Source organism: Salmo salar, chromosome 24 (genome assembly GCF_965601325.2).
Source record: "Salmo salar chromosome 24, fSalSal1, whole genome shotgun sequence".
In the NCBI taxonomy this organism is placed as follows: Eukaryota; Metazoa; Chordata; class Actinopteri; order Salmoniformes; family Salmonidae; genus Salmo; species Salmo salar.
In genome coordinates, this window is record NC_138314.1 from 13,889,995 (window position 1) to 13,916,341 (window position 26,347).

The 26,347-nt window shown below is 48.7% G+C and overlaps 1 protein-coding gene across 9 annotated transcripts in view; it reads right to left on the reverse strand.

Annotated features, from left to right (window-relative positions):
* The window catches only part of LOC106585083 (autism susceptibility gene 2 protein), a 385,999-nt gene that overhangs the window by 40,584 nt on the left and 319,068 nt on the right, over nt 1-26,347 (reverse strand). For all 9 annotated transcript variants that reach the window (XM_082968508.1, XM_014170870.3, XM_014170872.3 and 6 more), the window contains one exon: nt 3,737-3,785. In XM_082968508.1, coding sequence (XP_082824634.1) covers nt 3,737-3,785 — 49 coding nt within the window. The remainder of the gene's footprint in view (nt 1-3,736; nt 3,786-26,347) is intronic.

Here is a 26,347-nt window from a genome sequence, read left to right on the forward strand (position 1 = left end):
TACAAACACACTCTCATCTGCTTGTTCTCCCTGCCCCTGACCCACCCAACCTCCCCCTCTCCTCTCTAGTCTCTGCTCTCTCTCTCTCTCTTTTGTGTATGCAGAAGGTATGACTGACTCTATTCTATATTCCTGGCTGTGTGTGTGGAGTGGACCTATAGGCTGCTATACCCAAGCCATAGCCCTGTTATTGACATGCAGCAAACAGCAGCCTTCAGGAACAAAGGGCACTCAGCACCTATTGAGTGGCAGGCAGGGCTGCAGAGCAGACAGGCCGCTTGATTAGCGATTCGACACGGGGACCCTTGGCTGTGTAGCACATAATGAGAGCTTAGAGAGCTACCATGAGCTCATAGGAGGGAGAGAGAGAGAGCGAGGGGGAGCTTCAGCCCCACAAGGAATGGGTTCTCATCGATGGTGCTGAGAATTCTGGATATGAAGAATACTAGGAAAAAAAGCTATTCTGAATACCATTCCTCTGGATATTAGTGGTTTTATTGTATGGTGTTTATATATGAACAGGTAAGGATAAACAAAGCTAAATCCTCCACAGGGGAAGCTAAATGGTTTATTCATTCGTTTATTTGTTTACCCTCACGTCAATTAAGCTAATTAGTCTCTGACGTCGGTGACGAGTTGATGTCTACATCCAGCTACAGTGGATTCCACCTCCGTGACGCAAGCAGTAGTAGCCTAAACCATGTCCCCACCTTTAACCGTGGCTACAGTAAAAGTTACATGGAGTGTCAGTTGTGTGTGGTGGTGGTGGCTGTTGTGTTTTTTTCCACCACTTCTTCTGCTCTCTCTCTCTCCTCCTTCCTTTGTTCCGCTCGCCTAATCCAGTATGTGTGGGCCGGTAAGTTTAATGGAAACAATTTATTAAGTCCAGCTTAAAATGCCATCTGCTGCTAAGCCTCTCAAAGCCGCTAAGCTCCTGGTTTAGCCCGAAGCTCGCTGTGTTCACGCTTACTGTAATGCGCTGTTTAAAATGAGCACAACGGGTCAAAATTAATCAGGATTATATGGGCACAAATCCACTTCAGAAATGGGTTTTCACCAATCTTTCTCCCCCACCTATCCCAAGATGCCCCTGGTTTGGCTCAGGGAACAAATTGGGTTCGTCTGTCCACTCACATGAAACCCCTGTTAGACACGACAGAGCCAAAATGGCCTCCCAGGCAGAGTGAGAGAGCTAGAGTGCTGTTTCCCCTCAGACATTTCCTGCTCTCACTAGCGTCTCTGTGTGTTTCCAGGTTCTGGTAGGTAGGTGGTACGTCACTCTCTCTTTTTCCATAGGAGCTCTACTTGAGTTTCGTAAGTACCCACAAAGTATGTTTATCCTCTCCTGGTGGCAGAACCCATACGTGCTCAGCAGCTACATTTAGCTTTTTATTCGCCTTCCAAGAACTGAGAAATGTCAACTCTGAACTGCAACCAGATCTCTTTCAATAAATGCAATGCCCCAAAGCCCCACACAAGACTTTAAGACAGTGTTTCTCCTCCAAGAAATCAATAATTCTCAGGAAGTTCACGACGAAGCTAAACAACAACTCTTATAATGGTTAGGTAACGTCTGTCCTTTACCATACTGGAGCTAGCTGGTAGCTACCGGAACCTTCTTACCTAATCATTGGAAGCAACGCAGTCATGCACTAAGGTCAGACTCCAGAAGGTTGAAGAATACTGTTTTCCATAGCATAAAGAACTTCTTTCAAACTGCACGCGGAGACATAAAAATGGTATCCACAAGTTCCTCCTACTCTGAGGAAAAAGATAAAGGGCCTCCTTGCCAAAATCCCGACGTATCCCTTTAAGGCCATTATTGTGGTTCACTGCCTTCAATGATTACTATGTCGGACTGTCAATTTGGTGATGATGCCGCTCATCTAAAATGACTAATGAAAGGTGAAATTTTCAGAAATGAGCAAAATGTCAAAATGCAGGAAATTAGTCAAAATGCTCATTAGCACTTTCAGTGCTTTACCAACTGTGCGCGTGTATGTGTGTGAGTGCCCCCAATCTCTCGGAGCCAAGAGCTGTGTAGGCCCAGTGATCAGAGGCTGAGAGGATTGTAGAATGTAGATTGGTCCCTAAGGACTGAGTGGCAGACTGGTAATAGGACATAGATACAATGCATGGTAAACTAGAGGAAAACATCCCCCAGGCTGCTCTGCATTCTACACACAGACCTGGCTAACACATACACATGTATGAACCACACATGAATGCACACATGTGCACACACACACATGCACACACACAGGACCTACAACTATCATCCATTACAGTATGTTGGCAAAGGGACTGCGTGCAATGGTAGCAGCTAACACGATAATAACCTCTCACTCATCACTGAATCAGATGATCCAGCCAGAGCCATCCCCTGGCTTTTCCTTTTCATCCTAATCCTAATCTGGTGCCCTTATTGTTGCCGGACTTTCACACACACACACACACACACACACACACACACACACACACACACACACACACACACACACACACACACACACACACACACACACACACACACACACACACACACACACACACACACACACACACACACACACACACACACACACACACACACACACACACACACACACACACACACAGCCGTTGATCCCTGTGACAAACAGGCGGGCCTCTGATGGGATTGCCTGGATGTAATTCTCCAGTCCTAATCCCTGGGTCCGCATGGTGTGCATTGGACATGGAATGGGACTCACATTAGCAGGATTTCCCCAAGACCTGCTAGCCCACTGACACAGCTAGGCCCTCTCCAGACTGGATGTGGGAGAGAGTCAGTGTGTGTGTGTGTGTGTGTGTGTGTGTGTGTGTGTGTGTCTGCACGTGCGTGTGTGTGAAAACCAGCAACTCGGCCAACAACAACAACAACAATCTAAACTGTCAACGACGGTAATACACTTGAGGCTTGGACATGTGTCCTGGCTGTTTTGAAAATCATGAGCTCATTACTGTAATGTCTGAAAGTTGTAATTTACTGTTTCTGTTCAGGCATAAAACAGGCTGGGTCCTAATCTATCCAAGGCAAGCTGGCCTGCAGACATGCACTCTTTCTATCTCCTCCTGAAAATGGCCCCATTTTACACAATATCCATCATGCGGCATCTGTTAATGGGTCTGGTTCCTGCCCTGGGGGGACGTGGACTCCATACTGCTATCTTTCATCAGGCAGGGGATTGTCCACCCCTCCGCTCTCCTGCCCTCCTTCACATTACCCTTCCCTCCACATCCTTACACCAGCTCCCCATTCAGCCTGAGTACAGGTGCAGCACTCCTATCCTACACTCTTACTACCCCTAAACCCTCCGCCAATTCCCAGTGGACCTGTGATTATGTCGACTGAGAGGCTCAGGCCCCTCCCTCCTCATCGCTGGCCTCTGGCCGTCATTACTGTCTGGCCTGCTGTCAGAAGCCTTGTAGCCTGGGGGGACTTTCTCATTTATGGATTGGGAGCATGTGGCACGAAGCCTGTAAATCCACTCTAATGAGCCTGAATGTTGTGTGTGGGAAGGGAGATATCTAGGCCTTCGGTTGGGTGTCCCAATACAGTTCCACAGGGAAGAAAATATATAAATGTGGATGTTCTGATTTGTGCTCAATCAGATTAGAATCAGAAGACATAGCATGTTATAAACTGCCTTGGTGTTCATTGAAATGTAATCTATAAGGATGGTTTGTAGTGTCTATAGAAGAACACAAGTCTTACCTTTGGGTGTAGTGGGGGAAAATAGTTTCTCGGATCCTACATCAGATACCTGGAAGACATGAGGAAGGAGAAACATTAATAGTCTGGTTAGATGGATGACCTCTGTGGAAGACATTGGTCGTTTCCATACGAAGGTGGGACACCTCAGAGAACGTGACAAGCTGCATTGCATTCATGACCCAATAGAGGAAAGGATTGGTTCCTTCAACAAAAAAACCATCAGTCAAAATGGTCATGATTATAACACACTAATTCTATGATGGCTAACATGGATGTCCCTATTGTGTCCAACAGACACATTTCCACTGATCTACTGTAACCTATGTATATGGACACAAGAACTCTCAGTTCCAATACAGCTCCTGTACTCTACTTCACCCATAGATAATCATCACAGTGCCTCCTTGACTTGTGTTCAATCTGCTTCATTGAGAAGCAGCCCCTTCTCTGCACCTGACTGAGTTCCTTATTCTCACAGCGTCCCTCTCTCTCAGCAGAGCTGAACTCTCTCAGTCCAGACAGAGCCAAGGTAACATTAGGGGGCACTGTTGTGCCACCTGAGAGCCAGCCAGCCCACTCATACTCACAGCACATGAGGTTGTCGGAGAGGAGAGGAGAGAAAGAGAAGAGGGTACTACTGTATGGTGGCTCAGCCTCTGCAGGATCTTAGCCGGAGCTGAGAACGTACAAAGACCCTCCACACAACACAACGAACGACCACAACGCGACACAAACGAACGACCACAACGCGACACAACGAACGACCACAACAAGCTAATGCTGCTCAAGCGTCAATTGTAAATCAAAGAAAATCTAACTCTCTTTCAAGCCACACTGTAATCATTTCCATTACTGAATCATTGTCGTCAAAATATGATTTTAGGAGAAAATGTTGCATTAAATATTTGCTTTATCCAACTCTGCATTAACTCACTACTATATCATTTCCACAGTTATAAAGGTTGAGTTGAGAGAAGTTGTTTAAGGCGAGTCCCTCCTGAGAGTCGAGCAAATACACCACTGTGAGTAATGGCCAGAGACAAAAAGCTGGAAGGGGAAAAAGGCATCTGACTATGAAGTGACAGCAGAGACACGTAGACTAAACACTGGGAGCGTTTCCCTCCCTGGTCAGATGTATGTGGAGATTCTGGCAAGCCTCTCCAGAAAGAAAACACACCATACATTTGAACAAAAATACACATTGAACCGGCCGGCGAGACACAGAACTTCTAAACACAGCTCTGGGGTCATAAATCAACCGCAGACAACCTGCTATTTTGCGAGAGGGTGACAAAGGTATGCATTTAAAAGATAATATTAACACCGAACCTCTTCCTTATCCTACGAGGTCAGTCTTGGTGTAAATCACTGTTTCCCCTCCTCGCTGGGACTAAGAAAAGCTGTTAAAACTGAGCATATGCTTCATCCATTGGGCCCCAGTGTCCTTAACTGCCATCATTGTAGTTTACACAGCACAAAGAGAACATATGTAAAGCACTGTCAGTGAATCAGAGAGAGAACACACTGTAAACACAGATGTCGCTCCTTGGCTTCTCTCAGTCTGCTCAAGTGTTGTGAAGACTCTTCTTCTAAGACCTTCCAATCTAGACACTGCTACCGCCTCTACTGAACACTAGACTGAAGTGTTTATGTGGAGACACCCTCTCCTTTAATATAAACTATAACAGTGCTCCTCCAGCCTCTAAAGTGCTCCAATAACTCCTTAACGCCCAGTCAAGGTATGGTACAGTATAAGGGTATGGTGTATTTTCAGTAGAAGGCAGAGACAGAAGTGACTGCTTAGCTTGAGTAGCAGTGTTGTCGTGTTGCATTCCAACCTGTTGGTGAAGAGGAGAAAAAGACAGTGTTCTGCATTGGCCTCCTCCATTCTCCCAGAACCAGGGCGTCTGCAACACTACGCTCTTTGTGAGCTAGCGCTCCACATTAAACGCTCCATGTAGCAAGCCTCGCCGCCCGTCCGCCTGTCTGAATCACTGGCTGCCCTGGAGGGCCTGTGTGAAAATATGGACCAGGAGAAATTAATGCTTGTCAAGTGGACACGGGAGCTGGGTCGAGGTCTGGATGCTGGGAGCTCGGAGCTCGGAGAGGCACACACGGTCATGAAAACAAAATGGTTTGGTCATACTCTAAACTACAACTATTACTAGTCCAACGCTCTAACCACTAGGCTACCTGCGTTGGATGTCAAACAGGGGTGTCAAACAAATTTTGCCCCAGTGGCCGCATTTGGTCTTTAATGAGGTCCGGATGGCCACACTGAAAATGTATTATATTTCCTTGCTGTCAAAACTAGCAAAAAATAGACCTCTATCCATTGTTTTGGGGAATTTTCGACGCCACCTGACTGTCTAGTGAATGTTAGCGTGCTGGACAGTCAAGAAACTGAATGAATATAGGTCCATTATCATGTCTATACAGTTTCAATTTGATTTAGTCATTTTAAAGTACATTGAGTTTGTTTCCCTCGCCCCACGGGTGTTTTTTTACTCAAATCACCCGTGGGCTGGATTAAGACCTCTGTATTCGTATGTGTTCAGTAAAGGCGAATTCTGTTGCTAGCTAATTGTTTTTACATTCCAACAAACGTAGTTGTTTCAACAACCAGTGTTTAGATTTAATGCTCTGTTTTGCATCCAGTCTTCTCCACATGAGTCAGTAATTCATAATTACAAGGCCAAATTACAAAGGCAGTTCTTAGGCCTGCCAAAACAGGGTCTGCTTTTGGCAAAATGTTGTTGTTATCCTTATGGGTTAGCTTGGTCAAGTAAAAATTTTTCCAGCGGGCTGTTCTGTTGGCAGTTTCTGCGCCTGTGGTTGCGGTGCGCAGAGGTCATGTATAAAAAAAACTAAATCACACTCTCTTTGTTGAGGGGAACCCTGGCCACTATTAAAAAACAGACAGGGAACGAAAGAGGAGAACTGAAAAAGAGAAGAGGGGAGGAAAGGAGAGGGGGGCACCAACCAAAGGCCAGGTTTTCCAAAGGAAACAGGGAAATCTAACAATTTAAAAACAAAGGAAATTCAAGCCACATTGCTGCGAGCCAAAAGCCCTTGGACTGGGCCGCAGGAAGCCTGACCTTTGGGGCAGTCTGCTATTTGAGCCTGAGGCTTCATGGCCTTGCCTTCTCTCAGGAGAGCCGTCAGCAGGCCTTAGCTTTCCTTCTCTATTCTATTCATTAGCCATGCTTTATGATTCAGCTTCCTCTGAGCCACACAAGGGCTCCCTGAGGAAACATGCTGCCTGCCTGCTGGAGAGAAAAAAAGACAGAAAGAAAAACGGAGGGAGGGAGGGAGAGAAAAAAAATGCAACAAGGAGGTCATAGGCCTCAGCCGGGGCCTGCTCACAGCAGCTGTGAAATTCTCTCGTTTCCTCACCAGGCCTGGCGTGGGGAGAGCGAGAGAGAGAGAGAGAGAGAGAGAGAGAGAGAGAGAGAGAGAGAGGAGAGAGAGAGAGAGAGAGAGAGAGAGGGAACGAGGCAGGTAGGCGGTGGAGGGGGGTATGGACGTGTAATCACACCAACGGAGTGCTAACTCCCCAAAGAGCCACACGCAGCACCATAATTCCAAGATTTAGGGAATGCCAAATTACGAATTACACCACTGTTGAAGTCCCTCAACATCCCAGAACACGTCTGACGTATTGGCTGCATAAATCTCCTGATAATAGCGCACAGAGGGAGGGAGCGGGAAAACCAATACCCAGCATTTAGTGAGACACTTAATGTAGTGGGGCATTTCTACATCTGCTGTCACTGCAGAGAAATCTAACAAATTGTTAGCAATTGTTAAAAGCATTAAAAGCGTTTCCACTGAATTCTGCACAATGAAGCTAATGAGCTCTGGCTGTAGCTCTGTAGCGGGCTGGGTAGAAAGGTAATCAACAGAATGACCTTCAACCCTGAATTTATGAAAGGCATTGATCAGTTAAGGATGTGATTTCACAAAGACAGGAAGGTCAGCAATTACCCACATTCAATTAACCTCATTTAGAAAATACTGCTGAGAGACCAATTTCCCAGTGCTTTATATCAAACGATCCGTCCGGGGCGAAGCCTTACCTTTGATCTACAGCTCGTATTGCGTGCTTTGCATTCCTGAACACTGAGCTAGATATTTCCAAATGGAGGAGGGGGAGGAGGAGGGCTATAGGTATGTGTGGTGGTTCGGGAGAAAACAAAACCATAACAAAACGCCAAACAGAGACCCAAGCAGAAACCCTACTCCCAGTCCTCGTGGAAATAATCTCTGGGTACATTTTGTACAGAATAGAACTGTAAAATCGTTTGACTGTTTAACAGCGGAATATTATAAAGAGGCTATGCTGGAGCTGTGCGAGGGATTCTGTTGTGGTCCCAAACCCACAAACTTTCACATTTGACTGTTTGTATTTCAATCATAGCAGATGCTCTTTTCCACAATGACTATCCTCCTAGTCCCTTGGGGAAGCATGTAACAAACACCCATTGACCACCACAGACCAGCTATGGCCTATAACACTCCAACCAAATGTTTAGCTGACAAAGACATGGGAACAAACTTACTGTATTTCATCCACAGGCCGATACTGATCGATAGCGATGATGCCTTATTGCCTCTGCTCTACCTTTGAGCCTAAAGTCTGGATTCTTTTTACACAAAGCCAATCAATATGCATCATATTCCCTGTAGTGCTGTTTGATGCATGAACCATTCAGCCATATGTTCCTCCAACATCCCCCTGTATCCTTCCCATGGTAGAACCCACCTACCACCATCCATCCATGGGGAGAGGAGAGGGAAGGCAGGGCAGGGAGGGTGTGTCACTACCCCTCCTGTTCTGGCTGGACTAACACAGGTGTGGGCACTGAGCAGACATGACATGATGCAACACTGCACATCACAGAGCATCCACTTCACAGGCCATTCATTTATCAAAGCCGGGAGAGGGAGCAAGAGAGATATGCAGGGGGGGGGGCTCAGAGGAGGCACGCTAGCTGGCACAGACAACCAAGCGCTCAATTACACTGGCAGCCCCACTCTGTCCCTGCCCACCCGCCACCTCCCCACACACTTCTGTTAATTTGCGGCCCGGGTTGGTGTTTCATCACTGTCACCCTGCTCCGACACCTCCTCTCCTCTCCTCCTCCACTGTCACCCAACGGCCAACACCCCCTCAAACCTCCTCTACCCACCCTCTGGCTCCAGCCACCTCCTCCTGCCTCCTCTAGCCACCCTCTGGCTCCAGCCACCTCCTCCTGCCTCCTCTACCCACCCTCTGGCTCCAGTCATCTCCCCTGACTCCTTCATCCCCCTTACTGCCGTTGTGCCATTAAGGGCTGGGACTGGATCCAAAGCCGCCACGGAGGTTGTATTTCATCTGCCATTTATGTAACAATCATGTCAGGGTAGCCATTGCTTTGATAAATATTTCCCCTCAGCAACAACCACGCATCAAGTGAAATCACTCTCTAACCCCAACCTTCTTGCTTGCTCGCCATTTGGCATACCTGGGCCGAATTCATAGCGTCTCAGAGTAGGATTGCTGATCTCCAATCAAGTTTAAGATTTTAGATTATAATGATTAATATTACATGTACAGCGGTACCGGATCCTAGATCAGCACTCCCTACTCTTAAGATGCAGTACAGTAGCAGTAGAAACCGAAATGTCAGGCGGTGGGACTGATACAGCAGCTAACGTGAAGGTGGATCTGAGACTGCAGTGGCTGCTGCTGTGTTCAGCCACACATGGCTGGCCTGCCCGCCTGCCTGTCTGCCACCGCACTGCAACAGGGACACCAAATTAATTATCTCCCTCCTCTGATCTACGCTCGTTTGTCCTTATACTCCTCCTCTGTTCCACAAACTTAATGACCTCCCGAGTGGTCGTTTATCATAAGCCCGCGAGCATTTCCCCCACACTGTCAGGCAGATAGGCAGGGTTAGCAGGGAGGGAAGGGGGGCGGGGGGCTGGAGGGAGAGAGGGAGGGAGGTAGGACGCCCCACCAGTCAGAACAGGTGTGGCGCGGCAAGATTACAGACACCCCTCCACATACACACCCAGACGTGTAAAGACAGAGACACACTCCCGCATGACTGTCAACCAGGGGCCATTAGATATTGAGCCTCCCTCACCTAGAGCATAATTAACATAGTAATGCATTGCACAGAGTGACTCTGCAAAATGGAGTCGTCCCCCCTGCACACGGTGCCGTTTTCACAGCCAGCCATGTAGTGTGTGTTTCAAGTTTCACGTTTTTATTGTCACACGCACAAGTACAGTGAAAGGCCTTTCTTGCTTGCTCTTTCCCAACAATGCCGCAATCAATATCAGTAGCACTATAACAAATAAATACAAAAGTCAAGTGTGTCTTTGTGTGTGCGCAGGGGAGACGACTCCATGGTCTTCCTTTCCCTAGCAACAGTGGCAGGGTAAGTAAATGTGGAGAGAGAGAGAGAGAGAGAGAGAGAGAGAGAGAGAGAGAGAGAGAGAGAGAGAGGCTTGAGCTTTGTGTAAAATATTACCCTGCATCTCAGATACCACTCCCCCTTCTCCCTTTACCATCACCCCTCCCCCCCCACACACCCCTCACCGATCTCCCCATCCCTCCCCCTTCCCCCCTTCCCTCCCTGCTGTTGATGAGCAGTTGCTAGCCCTTATCATGGCCGCCTGTCAGTTTTTTATATAAATTAGCAGCCTATCAGGGGAGTGCAAGGGCCCGTTTCATCAGCAGGAGAAGGGCAGAGGCATGGCATTAAAGCCCCATGCAGCCAGAGATAGGCAGGGTCACAAATCACAGCGGCAGCAGCCCCCACTTCTACCATCAGCCTCCTGGGGCCACCGTAACCAGATAAAGAGAAATTAGGAAAACGGACATGACATATTTCACAGTACTCGGTACCTGGAGGGAAGGGGGGGAGACAAATGAAAACCTCGACCAAGGGAAGAGGAGAAAAATAAGGACTGAGGGAAATCGAATAAATCAAAAAGAAAGGAAGAAAAACTCAACTGTAAAGGCAGGAAATGACAGTCAGAGTTGCTTAAATCAGATTACCGGATTTAAATTCCCTTTGAATTAGGGAACTGGGCAAGCTATCAGTGCCAGTTAAGTGAACCTGTGCATTGATATTCCTGTTTCACATTCCAACAGAGATAAACCGCTGAGAACGGCTTTCATTAAACAGCATAATGCACCGAGCCACATGCTAAATTGGCCCAATAAAGGAAAGACAGACGAAATCATCTAAGCTATCACTATCCATTTAACTCAATTAGCCCCATGCTGAATCTGAACCTAAAAGACGCAGGTAATAAAACAAGGATAATATGTGGCTAGCTAGGCTAGCTCCATCTCTAGCCATTTCACGTATAACACAGAGTGAGGGATCACACTGATAGAGATGCAGGGGCGGTTCTGGGGGGGGCAATGCCCCTGTGACAACAATTTTGGACCCACTTGTGGCCCCCCTAAATGTGGAGTATGAAATCATTTTTACATAACACATTTTTGCTATCGTTCTTTTTTTACATCCGTTATTGGACGGTGGCAACGCGGAACACTAATGATTATGAACATGGTCTTTTGCCTGCTAATGCCTGCAATGCAGTGAAGAAAACGATATGACAACAATAACGTCTAATGTAACTGGGCCCTCTAACAGTACAACTGGCCCCAGCTTGCCCCCCCCCCCGGTCTAGAACCGTCACTGTAGAGATGGTGTTATCTACCATTCAGGGTTAAATAACGGTCAGTAGCACAGTCATCGTACTGTGATAAAAGAGTCCTGGAGGGGGCTAGCAATCACTATGGGCTAGGTGGAGGTCTGAAAGACCTGGCAGAAAGGAGATATCGCCTGGTGGGAGACGGTAGGGGAAGGGAGATATAGCCTGGTGGGAGACGGTAGGGAGGAGGGTGATATAGCCTGGTGGGAGACGGTAGGGGAAGGGAGATATAGCCTGGTGGGAGACGGTAGGGAGGAGGGAGATATAGCCTGGTGGCAGACGGTAGGGAGGAGGGTGATATAGCCTGGTGGGAGACGGTAGGGAGGAGGGTGATATAGCCTGGTGGGAGACGGTAGGGAGGAGGGTGATATAGCCTGGTGGGAGACGGTAGGGAGGAGGGTGATATAGTCTGGTGGGAGACGGTAGGGAGGAGGGTGATATAGCCTGGTGGGAGACGGTAGGGAGGAGGGTGATATAGCCTGGTGGGAGACGGTAGGGAGGAGGGTGATATAGCCTGGTGGGAGACGGTAGGGAGGAGGGTGATATAGTCTGGTGGGAGACGGTAGGGAGGAGGGTGATATAGCCTGGTGGGAGACGGTAGGGAGGAGGGTGATATAGCCTGGTGGGAGACGGTAGGGAGGAGGGTGATATAGCCTGGTGGGAGACGGTAGGGAGGAGGGTGATATAGCCTGGTGGGAGACGGTAGGGAGGAGGGTGATATAGCCTGGTGGGAGACGGTAGGGAGGAGGAAGATATAGCCTGGTGGGAGGCAGTAGGGAGGAGGGTGATATAGCCTGGTGGGAGACGGTAGGGAGGAGGGTGATATAGCCTGGTGGGAGACGGTAGGGAGGAGGGTGATATAGCCTGGTGGGAGACGGTAGGGAGGAGGGTGATATAGCCTGGTGGGAGACGGTAGGGAGGAGGGTGATATAGCCTGGTGGGAGACGGTAGGGAGGAGGGTGATATAGCCTGGTGGGAGACGGTAGGGAGGAGGGTGATATAGCCTGGTGGGAGACGGTAGGGAGGAGGAAGATATAGCCTGGTGGGAGGCGGTAGGGAGGAGGGTGATATAGTCTGGTGGGAGACGGTAGGGAGGAGGAAGATATAGCCTGGTGGGAGGCGGTACTCGAGGAGGGTGATATAGCCTGGTGGGAGACGGTAGGGAGGAGGGTGATATAGCCTGGTGGGAGACGGTAGGAAGGAGGAAGATATAGCCTGGTGGGAGGCGGTAGGGAGGAGGGTGATATAGCCTGGTGGGAGATGGTAGGAAGGAGGAAGATATAGCCTGGTGGGAGGCGGTAGGGCGGAAGAAGATATAGTTTGCATCCCAAATGGCACCCTATTCCCTATATAGTGCACTCCTTTTGACCAGGGCCCACAGGGTCCCATTTGGGATGCAACCATAGCCTGGCTCAGCCCAGCAAGTTCAGCATGGATAGCTGGCCCACAGCACTCCACACCCTCCTCCTCTCCTGCTCTTTAAAGAGCCAGTGCAGACGTTTTTTTTTTAAATCTCATTATCTAATCATTTCTGGGTAACAATTAAGTACCTTACTGTGACTGTTTTCAATTAAACTGGTCAAATAGAAACGAAAATTGATTCTTATCAAAGAGCAATTTCTCAAGCAAGAATATTGCTAGGACTGTCTGGGATAGTGGTCTTAGTGCGGAAGCGAAAACTGAATAGCTGCTATTCTTATTGATCTATTAACTCATTTACTGCCAGGCCAAAACTCCATCCCACCAAAACTTTTCAAATAGCTCTTACACTAAAAGGGCATTATTATAATTTGAGTAATTTCACTGTATTATTCCAACCTTATAGTGTGGAAATATATATACAACACAGGACAATCATGTTCTTAACTGCACTGGGCCTTTATGTCAGAATCTCTCTCTCTCTCTCTCTACTGACTGACTGACAGACTGGCAGCTGAGACCAGAGATAGAGTCAGGTGGGAGGCGGGCGGCTATTACAGTCAAGGCTTGCTGGTCTCTAATTGGTTGGCTGACAGCCTTGACCAATCCCTCATCTTCCTCCTGTGTGGGTGTCTTCCTAATCTCCTAGGCTCACATCCTTTTGTTTGGTACCTTAACTGAATCCTGACAATAATTCAAATGATGTGATGAAAAATACCATCCATGTCAAAGACTCAGGCGCATGACAACAAACTTCCCATCTGTATTCAAGACCACCATTGTTTTCACCAGCATCCTCATACTTTTTTTTGAATATATTTTTTATTTTTTATTTAACCTTTTATTTAACCAAATCTTTTTTACATTTTTTTGTTCTTTTTTTATTTAACCTTTATTAACTAGGCAAGTCAGTTAAGAACAAATTCTTATTTACAACAACGGCCTACCGGGGAACTGCCTTGTTCAGGGGCAGAACAACAGATTTTGACCATGTCAGCACGGGGATTCAATCCAGCAACCTTTCGGTTACTGGCCCAACGCTTTAACCACTTGGCTACCTGCCGCCCAAACTACGGAGGCATTGTTCCTGTAGAAAGGATCAAGGTACCACAGGATACGCTATAATAATCCACCTCTGCTACAGCGGAGCTCCATCACCAAGCACCATCCGAACAGAGACGCATATCACATGTGATGTGACATGAGCCCACTGTGACATGAGCAGCGTCCAAAATGGCACCATATTACCTATTTAGTGCGCTACTTTTGAGCAGGGCTCATAGGACTAGTAGTGCGCTATATAGGCAAAAGAGGGCCATTTGGGCACAGCCTTGATCGCCCTGCGGTGGGGAGAGGATAGCTGGAGGCAGTGTGGTTGGTAGGCAGAACCATCTCTCCTCTTACTGCAGCTTGTTAGAGGAAGGTGACTTAAAGCGCCGCTCAATAGAACTCTTGTTCACCCTGTTTTCCTTCCAACCAGAACAATGTCTAGGTGAGTCATCTAGTGAGCCTACCTCAGGCTGAAAACTAAGTTCTATACCTCCTCCCTGACTTAAGACCACACTGACTGTAGCCGTTTTGGCTTTGACTTTGACTTGAAGGAATTCGACCGAAAAGGGATGTTTCTATATAATGCAGTGATAACAAGGCATTGTGACCCTTCTCCTTCCCTTCCCTCCAACCCACACACAGTGTATTTCCACCAACCCAGGGAGGCTGTCTCACTAGGAGAAGAAAAGGCCTGGCTGACACCATACTGAACAGTGTGGTAGCCCGTGGTATGCTCCTCCAAGCACTGAGGACAGCTTTAACGAGAGGAAAAATGCGTAGAGGGTGGCACATTTTCACCCGGCCGTGCCATGACGTTAACATGAATCCTTCCCCTCTCTCTTCTAACAAAAATACATGTTGTGCCAGAGCAGAGCAGGGATCCAGAGCAGAGCAGGGATCCAGAGCAGAGCAGAGCTGACTGTGGGTGGGGTGGGATGGGGGCCTCTGCGGAGCCAAAGCTCCACACACACTTTAGACTCATTACCCATACTGTCCACACCCGCATCCTAGACTGACTGAGTGATACAATTTATTATATTATTAAATAATATCCTACAACCAGAAACACGAAAGAACTAGCAGTACATACAATAATACACAAGAGGGTATACTGTTTGTGAGTTTTGGCATGCCAGGATGCAGTCGCTAGGGTAGGAGACTTTAGCCGAGTCTTAGACTTTATGTTAGGGTGCTACAGTCGTCCTGGCTAGCTACCGTAACACACCAGCTCTCCCTGACCTTTATCCTGTCAGCATGGCTCTGCACTCTCTCACACGGGTCTGCTGGAGGACTGGAGTGCGTAACAGCATCTCCCAACTGTCACAGTAGCGGAATTCAGTCAGGGATTTAGGAATCCCGCTCATATGTCAGCCACCGGCGTGAAAGTAGGCCAGGCTCTCGCAGGATCAATACAGCCACTTGTCTGACGGCTGGTGGAGAAAGGGAGGCAAAGTGGAGCAGGGAGGGAGGGGAGTGGAAAACTGAAATGGCAGCTAGGGGGCCAGGAACTGGCAACCCTGGCCAACACATACCCCCTGGCCGCCCCCTTACCCCCCCCCCCCCCCCCCACTCCTCTCCAGCCCCTACCCCCCCTTCACAAACAGACATGGTATGCGCTATATAAAGGAGGCTCAGACCTAAGCCCCTGTTCATGTTGGAAAGAGACGCGGCACGTTAAGTGGAATTTACTTTTAAAGCAGACACCAGGCCTCGGGTTACTGGCAGCTGAAACCCAAACTTCTCTGGGAGGCCTTGCGCCCAGGCCAGGCAGGACACCCAATGCCCAGGCAGCCCTTTAGAAATACTTCTCCCACCCACTCAGCTGTCCTTAAAAATAGATGGATGGAGAATGGAGGAGGGAGAGAAGGGGAGCAGGGGTCAGCCCACCTTTATGTTGCTTCATTACACCTCCATGTTTATGAGGGGAGAGACTTCCACCATCGCCAAACGCGGTAACATGTCTACATCGTTGGTCGAGGAAGAAGAGGCCGGGCGGTGTGTTTCTGGGTTTGCGTCTGTCAGGTGCTCATTGGTTGATGGACTTCAGTTGGTGACAAGAGGGTGGGAGGGGTCAGGGTCCTAACTCCTGGGGGGGGGGGGGGTCCAATATAGAAATGGCAGCCCAGCAACTGTGCTTTGACCCCTGTGGCGTTAGAGACATGCATCCTTTATTCCGAGTATGGCATGGCTTTTTATTGACGTCTCTCTTTTACCCGTGACTGCATAGCATGACACGACCGGGGCCCAGGCATGTCAGAGAGACAGTTTATGAGGGAAATGCTGGGGCAGACAGTAGACAGGGGCGCGCGTCCCAAATGGCACCCTATTCTCTCTATAGTGCACTACTTTTGACCAGGGCCCATAGGGAATAGTGTGCCATAGTGCACTACTTTTGACCAGGACCCATAGGGAATAGGGTGCCATTCGGGATGCACAGAGTGTTGTTGGCCGGTCCCATTCCACTCCCACAAGGCACTGCATTGTGCTAGTGCTCCTCTCGTCATTGGCTCGCTCCAGATGTGTGACTTACGAAGGCTTGAGATGTATAAATACCAAAGGTGGCACATCACTGTGAATTCCTGGAGCTTTGCTCTTCGGCGCTGATCTAACCTTGGCTAAGCGCGTGCTGCTATTGACAGACCAGGGAGTCCAGGGATGTTTCTCGCCGGGCTGTTTCTCGCCAACGCGACAACTGCAGAGACCTTGTGAGAGAGCTTATGATTCAGACTTTCACACTTACTGTGTAACCTCACCCTGGTCCCTGGCTGGCATGCCCACCCTCAGTACCACACACACCTGACCTTGTGACAAAACACCGGGGACTCAATGGGGTTTCAGTTACACAGCATTCATTGTCACACGCTGAATGAGATCTATGATGCACTCAACAACATACAGACACATATTTTTACATCCGCTGCTGATAGAGTGGCATGTACAGTAAATAATCAGATAGTTATAGATTGTAATGATAGATTCACTACCCATAAGCAGATGGATCAGTATGATACACTCATTGACATAGAACTTCTAGTAGTTCTATTTCTATGGCTACACCCATAAAAACAACTCATTTTCCACAAGCATTCTTTGCTATACTGCAAAGATAGGGAAACTAGTTTACTATCTATCAACTGTAGTCTTACACAAGCTTTGGTGGACCTCTGTGCTGGCAACCTTAGACACGGTTATGTCTGATTAGGAAGGAGCACCTGTAGAAGAATTTGGATCTGGCAACCATCAACAATCTAAACACAAATCCCTCGACAGATTCACCCGGGGAGGATGCAATGCATGCGATGCCATGGGTTTCACTTTACTTTGCATCATGGGTAGAGATGATTTACAACCGACCGACCTCTTCAGGATGAAGACGCATTCAAAGTTGTCTGCTGTGCCAAGCTATGCTGAGCAATGTTCACTCCACTCCAGATTAAAATATAATGAAGCGAGTAAATGCAACTTTGTCTTACATTGCGACTCTCTCAATTATTCACGTGGAAAAGAAACAACAAGAGCCAGGGAGTCTTCCCCCTGAGCACTAATCCCATTTTCCAAGGCTGCTCATGATGCCTGCACTCATTAAAATCTTTGTTCCTCTGAACTCTCGGGGTATGAGGAGTCAACTTAATGGACAGACAGGGAGAGCGAGAGAGCGAGAGAGCGAGAGACCGGTAACATATAAAGCACTGTAGAATATAGAGCCCCTTGGGTGTCACTTGGTTCGACTGTCTTATCTCCATTTCAGTTGAGGCTATTGGCAGGTGTACATTATGCAGTATATTGATCCTGACTGTACAGTATGGGGAAGAGGAGAGGTTGACCAGCTAATTACTCTACTGCAGCGCCAGCCGGGCCAGTCAGTCGGATCACTCTAACAAAGCCATTTCCTGTCAATTAACCAAATGCACCTCTTAAATGTCAACATGTTTCTTTCTCTAAAGGAAGTCTTCTCGGCCAGGCTGAGTGTTTACTATTAAGACAACAGCTGATAACTCTGTAGTGTCATTTACAAAATTACCTTTTTTTTTTAAGACCCTTAAGATAATTCTATGACAACCTTAGTCTGCAGTGCTATGAGTTCATTTCCCTGTCTCCGTTTGAGTGCTAGGATTATCTCAGTGTTTCTCAGGTGAAGCCTCTTGTCTGTTTTGTGTGGATGAGATCGATTGACGGACAAGACATTCTATAGTGTCAAGGCAACAGCCCTTCTTAATTTTCCTCACAAACAAGATGTTTCCATATTTTGTGAGAATCCTTGGATTACCAAACCCCCTCACTGGGGCCTTCATACAAACATACAGCATTCAGCGTTCACTCCACAGAATGGGAATAAAGCGGATTGGAAAGGCGGTTTTTTCCGGAGCACTGTTTGCATATTAACACGTCCGTTGTAGTAAGGAGGCATCTCCGTCAACGGTGGAGAGAGATCCATTGTAAACAGGCCCTGGTGATAAAAGGTGCATAATCCAGCCAATGGAGCCTAAGCACATAATCCAGAATCCCCATATCCCTCTACAGAGCACGGGTAAAATGAAACCCTGCGAGCTGCCTCAAACACAACAGAGCCAAGAACTTCCTCTACCCCCAACTCATCTCCTCTACCCTCTATCCCCATCATACAGCTCTCTCCCTCGCTCTCGCTCTGCTCACACTGCTTAAAAGCTTTAGCAGAGAGAGGGGGAATTAATCAAGTGTTAAAAGCTGTGAAACTGGGCGCAGCAGGGAGGGGTGGATGGGGGGGCTAGAGAGAGAGAGAGACCTGCTTCCAGGCATGTCTTCCTATCGTCCTCGGGTTGTTATTCTCCTGTAACAAAGGTCCTTACAGCCTGACCTAGCTGGGATTGTTCTGGGCCAGAGTCAGGACCAGGGAGGATCCAGAACTATTGTTAGAGGAGAAGGGATGGAGGGAGAGGGAGGGATTGTAGGGAGGGAGGGAGGGAGTGAAGGAGGGACGGGAGGGAGGGAGGAAGGGAGGGAGGGAGTGAAGGAGGCAATGGAGGGACATCCCCGCCCATGCAGGCCGCCACCCACCAGTGTGACTGACAGACAGAGCAGAGCGCTGGCTGGGCTGGCAGGGTGCCAGCGGGAGCCTGGCCTTCTGGTAGTGGTGCCCTCCTCTCTCCACAGATCAATACCTCCATATGCAATTAGGGTTAGCAAAACAGATGGGCTTAAAGACTGCAACATCCACCCACCACCACCAGCTCCCCAATCCCCCAACCACAACACACTGTGGACCAAATCAGATCACCTAGCTGCCTGTTTTTCACAGATTCTACTCCTGGTATCGCCAAGGGTTCTCATTTCTTTAGAGATGATTCCATGGTGAATATAGAGCAGTAGTAGATTGGAAGTGCAGAGAGTAGTGTGAGCCTACTGTAGTTGGTGCTGAGGCCTTCCCAAAACAGGGCCCGGCTCCCAATGGGAGAGACTTTACACCTGTGTCTCTGACAGCTACACTTGTTCTTTCAACCCCCCACTACTAATAGGTGGGATGTCCCCCCACTACTAACAGGTGGGATGTCCCCCCCACTACCAACAGGTGGGATGTCCCCCCACTACTAACAGGTGGGATGTCCCCCCCACTACCAACAGGTGGGATGTCCCCCCCACTACTAACAGGTGGGATGTCCCCCCCACTACTAACAGGTGGGATGTCCCCCCCACTACCAACAGGTGGGATGTCCCCCCCACTACTAACAGGTGGGATGTCCCCCCCACTACCAACAGGTGGGATGTCCCCCCACTACTAACAGGTGGGATGTCCCCCCCACTACCAACAGGTGGGATGTCCCCCCCACTACCAACAGGTGGGATGTCCCCCCCACTACTAACAGGTGGGATGTCCCCCCCACTACCAACAGGTGGGATGTCCCCCCACTACTAACAGGTGGGATGTCCCCCCCACTACCAACAGGTGGGATGTCCCCCCCACTACTAACAGGTGGGATGTCCCCCCCACTACCAACAGGTGGGATGTCCCCCCACTACTAACAGGTGGGATGTCCCCCCCACTACCAACAGGTGGGATGTCCCCCCACTACTAACAGGTGGGATGTCCCCCCCACTACCAACAGGTGGGATGTCCCCCCACTACTAACAGGTGGGATGTCCCCCCCACTACCAACAGGTGGGATGTCCCCCCACTACTAACAGGTGGGATGTCCCCCCACTACTAACAGGTGGGATGTCCCCCCCACTACTAACAGGTGGGATGTCCCCCCACTACTAACAGGTGGGATGTCCCCCCCACTACCAACAGGTGGGATGTCCCCCCACTACTAACAGGTGGGATGTCCCCCCCACTACCAACAGGTGGGATGTCCCCCCACTACTAACAGGTGGGATGTCCCCCCCACTACCAACAGGTGGGATGTCCCCCCACTACTAACAGGTGGGATGTCCCCCCACTACTAACAGGTGAGATGTCCCCCCCACTACCAACAGGTGGGATGTCCCCCCACAGCCATGTGATTGGCCTCTCACACACGCGCACGTGCACACGCACACACATACACACACCGAGCCAAGCCACAGTCAGTCAGTTCTCCAGCAGCCGCGGCGCAGGACAAACCCCTGAGAGAGGCATATTCAGAGTACAGAGTGGAGAGGGGGAAGGAAAGAAAAGCGGGAAAATCTAATCTGATCAAATGAATGCCACAGTAAGCACAAGTGACATGTCTTGTTTGGGGACATCCCTGTGCGGAGCCTGAAAGGCCATGGACGCCTCCTCTTCTCAGCCGTGACCGACGAGCACCTTGGATGAGAGGAAAAGAGAGAGGGAGAGGAGGAGCAGAGCTGTTGTCTGAGTCAGCCCTGTAGCCAGGAGAGAGAGAGGCTCAATTATATTTCCTATCCCTCATGAGCCGCCTGGCCTCCTCTGGCACAGAGAAGCCTGAGCCTTCTCTCCCCTCCTTTTTGCTCTTCTTCTCTCCTCTCAGTTGATAAATAAATGGCAGGCCCGTCGGGGGCACGGTCTGGCCTCCTAGCCCACACTGCAGCCGCCCGCCTGCATTCCCCTCACATTACCGTAGATAGACATTTTACACATTATTGTGGTTACACGGCCGTCTCTCTCTCTCTCTCTCTGCGCCCGGCTCAGTCACTGAGTCAAGGAGGGGAGGAGGATGGCAGGGGTGGAGAGGAGCTCGGTGGAAATGTCTGTCGAAGTCGGCGTGATTAGCAGAAATGGAACATGTTCCCCGAGCTCCCTCTCTCCATCTCTCCCTCTCTCTCTCTCTCTCAGAGCAGGACTGACAGCCACGGATGCGTCAATGACACTTGATTGCTGAGAGAGAGAGACAGAGCAAGAGAGATTGCGCAGACGGGGCATTCAACAGGAGTCAAACCTGCAGGGTCACCCTTATCTCCGCTCAGTTCCATGTCATTAGAGTAGCCTGCTGCAATTCCCGCTCTCCTGCCGTACGAAATACAACACACCCTTACATTCCACCCGCCACAGGTAACAGACAAAGGGCAGCAGTGTGGCTCAAGGCCCCGCAAAATGGTTGTTGTTCAGTTTACATGAAAGTACATTTGTTTTATAGAGTAAATGACATACATATCACAGGTTGGTTGCACCTTAATTGGGGAGGATGGGCTCACAGTAATGGCTGGAACGGAATCAATGGAATGGGAATCAAACTCATCAAACACATGGTTTGAAACCGTTCCATTCACTCCATCCCAGCCGTTTTTATGAGGCGTCCTCCCCTCAGCAGCCTCCTGTGATACAAATACACAAAACTGCAGTTGCGTATTTAGCACGGAGATAAATAGGAGCAAGGAGTAAATAAGTCTTAGAAAAGTGGCACGTAACTTGAAATATCTTGTTTTTGTGTAGTTGATCCTTTTGTCCACTGTGAGTGATCTGTTTTTACAAGGGGCATCTCTGTAGAACATCACAAACACGAGAGGGGAAAAAAAACGTCAAACATTACAGGATGTCGGTGTGTTTTGTTTTCTCTGTCACAATTAGTTTGGGGGATCCACAAAGAAACACTACTAGAGCGTAAAACTCCATGTGGAGGACATTTTCTTTCCACCACACATCATCACTCCCCTATAGCTAAAACCCGAACCAGATGTGAAGGATCAGCGCGGATAAAAACCAGAGGAATAAAAATAAAGGGCGGAATGTTACACATTAAATATAATCAAAAAGAAACAAAAAAAACGAGAGAGCAGGACACTTTAATTACTTCCCACATATCATTTGGTTTTGCTGGGGCAAGCCAGACACTGCCGAGAACAGTATGATGAAAAGAGACTGGAATCACACGGAGAGAGAAAGTCTAGAGGCTTTTTAATTAACATGCATGCGGCCCACCATCCATGCTCCACAATAACTATTGAACAAGACTGGGACGGACAGACAGCCTGCCCTCCCCAAAATCAGCATGTCAACTAGATTCCCCAAGGATACGCAAAGGCTAGGCACCGTCTCCTAACTCTTTCACTCTCTAACTTAAACACAGGCAACGCTGTGACCTTAAAGAACTGTACGGTATGTACAAGATCGTGAAACGCTAGCGTTTGTCAGGCTATAAATATATTTACCAAAGACGGAAGTCTGTTCTATTTAAAAGTCTGTTCACATCTGGTAGTTATATTTACTACCAAACATATTACAGCCTTCACTCTTTAGAGGCAAAGTTTTAAAATATTCTATGAATAATATGCCTTTTCCTGGCTACCCTGCTGAATAGAGGGCCTCTGTATGGTTTGGCCGTGGGGGGGCCTGGTCTAGGCGAGGCGGTCTGGTCTCTGAAGCAGCCCTCTCTAGCCTTCCTCTGTTTGCAGAACCTCTCTCTCCCTCTCGACTCGCTGGTGTTGCCACAGTGCTAAATTGCACAGCTGTTCCACAATCTGTGGCGGTGTTAATTACCCTAACTTGAGCGGCAGCTCGTCAGCTCCTTGCTAACGAAGGGGCCTGCTTTCCAGCGAGGGCGCCGTATGTTTGGTATGTAGGACCATTTCCCACCCGGTGCTATACAGAGCCCCCCAGGCAGCTCGGCTCACAGACAGACCACCCGATACATCCGCATCCAGAGGAAAACTCTCTCTCTCTCTCTCTCTCTCTCTCTCTCTCTCTCGCATCTAATTAAACCAGCTTCCAAGTCCAATCTGCTTACCAAGGGGGAAAAACACACGGCGAGATGAAAAGAGAATTTAATACACTGCAAGTAGAAAAGGGCTTAAAATGAAATATGAGAGAAAGAGAGTGCTCAATGGTTGTACTGTAGCATAAGATCCTCAGAGATGTTGAAAGGAAGCGCTGGGTGAATCTGAGCCGATCAATCAGCGTTTGTCAGTTGGATCCCTAAGAACCTCCAAAGCCTCAGCGGTAAAACAGGTATTTTCTAGAAAGTGCCTTCAATAGCCTGGTTGCTGTTCATCTCACTTGTCAGTGATACAAACACACCCTTTCTCAACTCTAACCCAACCACAATCTCAACTCTAACCCCAACCACAACCACAATCTCAACTCTAACCCAACCACAATCTCAACTCTAACCCAACCACAATCTCAACTCTAACCCAACCACAATCTCAACTCTAACCCAACCACAATCTCAACTCTAACCCAACCACAATCTCAACTCTAACCCAACCACAATCTCAACTCTAACCCAACCACAATCTCAACTCTAACCCAACCACAATCTCAACTCTAACCCAACCACAATCTCAACTCTAACCCAACCACAACCCACAATCTCAACTCTAACCCAACCACAATCTCAACTCTAACCCAACCACAATCTCAACTCTAACCCAACCACAACCACAATCTCAACTCTAACCCAACCACAACCACAATCTCAACTCTAACCCAACCACAACCACAATCTCAACTCTAACCCAACCACAATCTCAACTCTAACCCCAACCCACACAATCTCAACTCAAACCCAACCACAATCTCAACTCAAACCCAACCACAATCTCAACTCAAACCCAACCACAATCTCAACCCTTACCCAACCACAATCTCAACCCTAACCCAACCACAACCACAATCTCAACTCTAACCCAACCACAACCACAATCTCAACTCTAACCCAACCACAATCTCAACTCTAACCCAACCACAATCTCAACTCTAACCCAACCACAATCTCAAGCCTAACCCAACCACAATCTCAAGCCTAACCCAACCACAATCTCAATCCTAACCCAACCACAATCTCAGCTCCAACCCAACCACAATCTCAACCCTAACCCAACCACAATCTCAACCCTAACCCAACCACAATCTCAGCTCCAACCCAACCACAATCTCAACTCTAACCCAACCACAATCTCAACCCTAACCCAACCACAATCTCAAATTATACCTGCAGGTATATAGTCAGATATTTTTTCTCCTCTGCATTGAATAATTCAAAGTAATTAATAGTAATAGAGTAAATAACTTCCCCACATAACAATTTATGACCATCACTTTAAGTATTTAACATACGTAACCTTTTACATGCAACCTTCAAAGTAAAGGTGTAAGCTGTTTTCACCCTTCCCACGACACCCCATTGGCTACAATCCTCTAGCACCTACCACCCGCCATGGGATGAAACATGAACACTCTAGCTAGCCTGACATAGCACAGGGAGGCTAATGAATCCATGAGCCGGGAGTCATAAGGGGGCACAAAACGATTGGGCAATTAGGCCCACAAAACATCTCGGATGGCGTGATGGAGGACTCCTGGGTTTGTCTCCTCTCCTCCGCTGTGTTCTCTCTCTCTATCATTAGAGCTGCAGTAGAGCCACATCTGGCTAATGGCACGCCTGGGGTTGGTGCTCAGACAGGGTGCCACGCAGCGCCGCACAGAACACATTTAATTACGCCTCATAAAGGTAAAAAAAGACAGGCTGCTCGCTGGAAAGAGCTTCTTTGGGGACAGGATGGGACAGGCGGGAAGGAGGAAGGGGGAGGTAGGTGCAGGAGGAGAGAGAGGGAGGAGGGCTGAGTGAAGGGCCTTGCAGGCAAGCTGCCAGAATTACAGGTTGACCCTTGTCGGTAGCTTGAAAAGCGGGGAATTCACTCGAGTGTCTCCACCTCTCAATGAGACGGCTGGCACACAATAAGGAGAGGACGCTGGAGAGTGAGGGAGATAGATGCTCGCGAGCAAGAGAGTCAAAGACCCCTATTTTCTCTCCTTTTAGATCATGGCCCTCGCTAGCCTCCGACGTCAGCGGCTAATTGGAGAAGGGCCGCGAGGATTAAAGGCAGAGGTCTCTGAAATATTTATGATGGGGTTGGGAGACTGTTTGATGTGAAGTGGGGGTCCTTTATCCCACGGCTATAGTGAGAACAACAACCCCACCATCATCATAGGCACACATCCCCATCATGGCTGATGAGTGCTGAGGGGCCTAGCTCTCTTACACCCCCCCCCCCCCCCCCCCCACTATCTCTCTACCCTTCCATAACCCCGTCTCCCTCCCTTCCCGCCTTGACCTCTCCGGTGGTGGGTGGGGGCATTGTGTTGTGCGGCGGCCCTTGCCCAAGCGGCCCTCGTCTGTCCACTGTGAGCTGTGAGCATGAAAAACACATTACCCGCTGAGTGACTGGCTGACCTATGACTGCAGCAATACCTGGAGGTATTTAAAAGGCCTTAGGTGGCCGCTTTGTTGCGGCGCACAGTTGACATTTAGAACTGAGGGGCGAGGAGAAAAAAAAGAGGACGGGCCCCCAGGACTCAGCGCAGCGCGAGCAGATGCCCCAACATTTAGGAAATAACATCTGATAGGAGATGAGGGAGAAAAAGCTGCGCAGTTGACAAATTGGCTGAGTCTCAAATGGTCCCCTATTCCCTATATAGTGCACTACTTTTGAGCCAGGGTCCATTAGCTCTGATCAAAAGTAGTGCACTAGGGAATAGAGTGCCATTTGTGACACAGACATTATGGAGGCAGCAATCCATTGTGTGACAGTGTCAGAGCTGGCCAACACCACGGGAAAGGTCACTGGTCACTTCCATTTGAACAAAGGCATAAATACCACCCATCCAGAGTGGTTAACAACACACAGCCTCCACAGGGACCCACTGTTCGTGGACCGCAGCAATAAAAAAATAGGAAAAAATGAATTTTGTTTTGCCAACACCTCCCTGTCCCTTTATGGCCAGTGGCCTTGTGGGGCCCATTCATGTTATTTATAACGTTAATGTTAAAAACAGACATCTCTGCAGTGCACATTAAAGTGGTGCTTGCCAACCCCGTCTCACTCTTTCTCACTGCTGCTGGTTTCCTCTGTTCCTCTTTCTCAGGTCTCCCACTGCTTTTGGTGCAGAGAGAGTGCTTTATGGTCCTTCTCTTGCCAGCATTAAGATGTTATAAGTACCATGGGGAAGCCTGTAAATTCCCCATTGTTCTCTCGCTCACACACACACACACACACACACACACACAC